This window comes from Apostichopus japonicus, chromosome 23 (assembly GCF_037975245.1).
Source record: "Apostichopus japonicus isolate 1M-3 chromosome 23, ASM3797524v1, whole genome shotgun sequence".
Taxonomy (NCBI): Eukaryota; Metazoa; Echinodermata; class Holothuroidea; order Aspidochirotida; family Stichopodidae; genus Apostichopus; species Apostichopus japonicus.
The window spans coordinates 7,517,378-7,522,871 of record NC_092583.1 but is presented as its reverse complement, the minus strand read 5'-3'; the positions used below and the strand labels follow the sequence as shown (position 1 = coordinate 7,522,871).

At 39.9% G+C, this 5,494-nt stretch overlaps 1 protein-coding gene across 1 annotated transcript; it reads left to right on the top strand.

Annotated features, from left to right (window-relative positions):
• The first annotated feature begins 648 nt into the window (after positions 1–648).
• Positions 649–4,999, top strand: LOC139964497 (uncharacterized). Its single transcript, XM_071966091.1, has 5 exons — positions 649–805; positions 2,553–2,691; positions 3,090–3,409; positions 3,935–4,285; positions 4,603–4,999. Exons 1-5 carry the CDS (start codon positions 698–700, stop codon positions 4,780–4,782), a joined length of 1,098 nt encoding a protein of 365 aa, XP_071822192.1. The 5' UTR covers positions 649–697; the 3' UTR covers positions 4,783–4,999.
• The last annotated feature ends 495 nt before the right edge of the window (positions 5,000–5,494 follow it).

Here is a 5,494-nt window from a genome sequence, read left to right as displayed (position 1 = left end):
GAGGGAGGGGTGGAGGAGGGGTTGGATTGGATCAGGATGAAGAAGCATTGTATGTTCTTAAACTGGGAGAGACTTCTTAATCAATAATATCAAATTTCAGAATTTCTTTATATACCTCTTGCTTATTCAGTTTGCTGTTGATGAGTTGCATAGGATATTAATGTCCAGTATGTTAGTGACGAACTCTCTTAAAACGCCGCCTGTAATCAAACATAGTGTATACAGACACTGATACACATACAATATGATATGATATCGTTATTGAGAGTACATTGGCTATAGGCTATACGCTACTGATGTATAGAGATGCATGTATCCCAGTCGTGACGTCACTACCCGCTGTGTCACTCCGTTAGATAACGGTATGTGACTGTGTATTAGGAATCATTGACCAACACTTTCTGTGTGTGGAGTAGTACTTTATCTCGGTTACCATTACTAAGGTTATAATTTTCACGAATATGCATAGATACATGGTCGTCTACCCACAAATACACGCACCAACACGTTGAAGTTCTGTTGTAACTATACGCGCGTACGCGTGATTTACGCATCTATTCAAATAAGCGCCGACGTCATAATAATGAACTGATCCGCTGGGTTAAGGTAGAAAAACATTGTCAACACATTGCTGTGCTATGCTATCGCTTGACTCCGTTCCTCGCTGTGTCTTTAAAGCTACAGGCTATTCATCAAAATGGGTTGTGTTTCTTCGAAAGTCCACTTCGCATCAGTGAATCCATCCGCCCCAAGCGGACGATATGCCAACTTTAAACGGTGGATTGGCCGAAAACGCCGAGCACTGGTGAGTTAAACCATCATAATATATTAGCTGTAAACAGATCAGCTGTAACCACAGAGCGACATGGAACTCAACATTACAACATCAGTAAGAACGTACGTTTGATATTCATATTAATACAAGTTAAACCCTGAACTGGGGAGGTGGAAGGGTGGGGTAGGGGGATACATCTGTTTTGCAGTGGTACTATTTATCCCCGACAAAACGACATTATGTATTGCACTTCAAAACAAGTCTATACCATCTATGGGTTTGCGTTTACCTGTACAGCTGTAAATGCAGTAACAACTCTGTATCGAGATCGTCCTTCATAAACTATAATGATCGTTTGCTGTAGTGAAGTCATTCATAGCTAACTGTCCCACACTGAAATCCCTATTCGTCTGCCATCCTCTGCCCCCCCCCCTCTCCAAACACGACCCCGGCTAAGTGGGTTCTCAAATTCTCAATCAAGTCAATTGCCAACATACACACATACATACGCACACATACACACACATACAGCATTTATAGCTTCTAAACTAAACTCCCAGCTAGGAAAACGCGGAGCCATTTTCAATCCACAGTGCTTGTATTTCAATGTTTGATATCAATATTGTACATGTAGAAGTTAACTGAAATTGCCAACATGATACTCATATGAAGTTGCCCTTTTATCTCGTAGTACCCAGTGCAAATTGTTGAAAATAATGATTTTTGTGTAGTAAAATGTTTTTTGTTGTTGTTGGTTTTACTCAATCAGGACTGATGAAATGATATCATAATGTGTTTCAATGCTTTGTTTGGACAAGTTATCGGTACAAATGTTTGTCGTCATTTTATCGCTCTATGACCTTATATTTTTGGAATATAATTATATATTTCGTTCACCCTCATTTTTCATATAAACATAGGCCCTAAATATGCTAGGCAATCAGCTAATGGTCAACCCCCCCCCCCCCCCTCAAACAATATTCCTCTTTCTGAGACGTATTGCAATCATAACTCTTCGATGTCTGAGCTTAATTGGAGCTCTAGGTAAAGAATCTCCGTGAAAGTACTTTTGAAAAGTTACAGCAATATTTAGCAGCTGAACCTGGGTAACATTAAATTTATTACGCTTCTTCTGTTCATGTATATGTGCAGATAATGTTAGCATTTTCTCCTATAGCGGGTGATTCGTCAGTCCTACAAGAGGCTCTATGTAAATATTAATCAATGGATAGATGATTTGGGAACAATATGACGATGTTTATATGAGCGTGAAGGTAAAAAAATCCCACAAAAAATTGTGTAAAAATATGATATCATGACAAGTTATTTCTGTATTGTAAAACATACTTGTTTCACTGGGGACGCACAGTGGGTATAAAAAAGGTTCTGATAAGATAATGATCCTGTGCTACAGTGTATCGTTCATAATTGATTGCCCCTATTCGTCTGCTACCGTCTGAACACCCCCCCCCCACACTCTCTGCCACCCCTGCCAACAGATTCCCCAGTAAGTTTGGGAGAAACATGCAAATGGGTAAAAATTGAAATAGTGGGAACTTTTAACGTAGCTTTGCTACTAAATAAGAATGATTTATTTTTTTGTTAACACAACTGTTCCTTGGGGACGAAAAGTGGGCTGGACCGAAGGGAGGGGGAGGGGCAAGTTTGTTAATAAAGATCCTTGCAGGATAAATGCTGTTTTCAGCTTATTATTTTCCATCTTTTAAAGGGGGCGGTGTTACAGATAGATAAAATGGTTCTGTTTCTATTTTAACAGTTCAAACCCACTGTGCGTCTAACCGATGTACAGCCCTTCAGAGCATCAGAGACTGGGTGCCGAAGCCCATCCAGTAGTCCACCATGCTCTCACAACCTCTCCGAGCACCTAGGAGAGGAATGCCGTGCCAAGACATTTGGTAAAAAAGTATATATTTTCTTTCTATTTGAACTTGTACGTGACGCATTAAATGTGCTCCCATTTTATTGTGAAATGTGATCAATTTAATTGAGAATCTTCATTTGTCCATTAAAAATATAGAGGATAAGATTCACGTTCGCTTAATGTGACGCAAACTGTCCCAAAGGCAAACACTTACTCATACAGGACACGATAGGATAATTTGCTATTTAATTCATCTTGAAGTAGGGACAAACAAGACAACTTTTAATCAATCTTACGTAACAACCTTTTTGTAGTGAATGTCCTTAAAAAAACGTTGCACATGAAAGAATGGTTAATGATTTTTATCCTCATAAAAATCGAGTTATGTTGTCCAGATAGTAATTCCAATTTGCTTTTCTTTGTTCGTCGTAGCACCTGAAACTGGCAATGCCCAATGTGCTACCCGCATTATCCACCGTGGTCACCATGAAACTCCAGTAGATCAAGACTGCGCATGCGCCAACAACTCCCGAGGATTGGCCAGAACTTCTTGCAATCATCACAGAGATAACATCCAACTTCTCCGAGACATCATGACTTTGAGTGGGAATGCCGTCGGTGAAGAAGATGCTGAACACCTGCTTGATCAGATAAAGACACAAGTCGAGAGGATGTTGCCATCCAAACTGGAGAAGAGGAAGGACAAGGAGGCTGGGGGGGAGATGGACTTGGAAGGCATCCTCAAGATTCATGTAGGTCTTACATAGCAATCATACCGTGTTTCAAATTGCTTGATCCAGATATTCCAGTAAATTGAAAGAAAGAACTTACAAAGGCGTAGGAACCAGGGCCCCCCATTGAAAAATATGGGGGGCGGAAGTATCATTCCGCCCCCCCCCCCTGCTTCGCAAGTCAGAAAACCCCTTTTTCATTTCCAATGAGAGAAAAATCTCATTTGGAGCACCAAATTGCATCTAGGGCCAGGTGAAAATGCAAAATTATTAACAAAATGGAGTGGGTGTTGAAGTGTGCTACATTGCACCAAATTGCATCTGAGGCCACCTGGAAATGCAAAAAATATCCAAAGGGGAGGAGGACACCCCCTCCCCTTGGCTTCATAACAAGGGGAATTTTTTTCAGGCAAATGGGTTCAATTGTTGGAGGTACAGGGCTCAATCACTGCTGACGTCATTGGCGCGAATTCTGTTCCCCACAATAATTTCTGCAGTCTTTAAAACCATTCTATCGGACATTTTTTATATATCTTTATCTCACAGGGCATAACACCTGTACCTTCTACACCTGCCCCGATCCCACTCTCTGGAACAAATAGTCGGTTCCAGGAGATGAAGGGTGTTTGTCGTGAAATATTTCAAGAGGATGAGGAACCGGACAATGAAGAGTGGCAGGAGGAGGTAATCGACATCGACGGTACCGCTGAGATGTCCGAAGAGGAGATGGAGGAAGGAGAGGAGCCGAAATACGCCAACTCGACGGAGGAGTTGGAGGCAACCATCAATGCAATCTTCAAGAGATGGAACCTGTCGATGCCAGATGATCAGGGAGAGTTTGCCAAAATCGACGAGACTATCAGATCGTCCATCAGTAGAGCCGCATCTGCTCGTCCGGTAATTTGGAAAGATGTGATCCTCTTAGAATTACAATCAATTCCTTAGTTTAGTATATAATATATTGTTTCTCTCTATCAATTTCGCCCATACTTAATGAACAGGAATGGATACGAGATCATGAGGATCGGGGAGGGGGGGGGGGGGGTGATGTTACCAACATTTAAAGGCTGTCTTCACTTGATAAACATCTTGAAACATCTTGAAATATTTTCGAACATTTCACTGACAAGTTCTTTTGATAATCTCCAGTTGTTTTTCTTAGGTGCCTTTGTCAGTTCCATTTTGCGGACTTTTCTTTATTTATTCTCACACAGAAAACGGCGGGTATTAGATCAGTAACACCACAAGTCTTAGAACCTCCCACAGCTACAGAAGCAGCCACTAAACCGTCACAAGAAAAGCTTGAACGACCAAGAGCAGCTCGATGGCCACGCACACCTTCCACGAAGTGTGGTCCCGAAAATGAGGGTCCCTCTTCCTTTAATAAATTTTAATATTTTTCTTTGACCCTCCATTTGAAAGACCGGAAGTGTAGACGAGACCTAGATTGTAGGAATATTAGTGGACCTAGATGACGTCATGTACTCAGCAGTTTTTGTGTATTGTTCTTCAGACAATGGTTTGTCTGTGGTTTTTGTCTTTGTGTGTATTATTGTTGTTTGTAAGTAATAAGTAGAATAAGGTAATTATGTATATAAGGTTAGTAATATTAAGTATAAACTAAGTAGGCCTTTTTTTTAACTTAGAGTTCAGAGGCCTTTTTTTACCTTTTTCCGGGATAAGTATTAACATTTTTCTCCTAAGAACACATTTTTTTTTATTACAGCCTTTTTTATTAACACACGTATACATTACACACTTTCACACATTAATATTATAAGTTTGAACAAGTATGTACATGTATTTGTTTACTAACTATAAGTTAGTTTGTTTTCATGTTCGTTTGTCTTGGAAACTGTTGGGTCACGTGACTAGTGTAGGTCCAGGTATTTAAGAGGAGAGTGGTCTTGTCGAAACTTCCCGGTCTGGATGTAGAGGGTCAATTAGGGTTAAAAGATTAAGTAAAGTGAAATAAAAAATATTAAAATTGAAAACTGAAATCAAAGTTGCTATAAATATGAAAATATTGCATTTTAAATTAAAGTTGTAAATAAAATGGACATTCATTGAAAATAATATTATTGTAAATTCGAGTCTTCCAGTCTC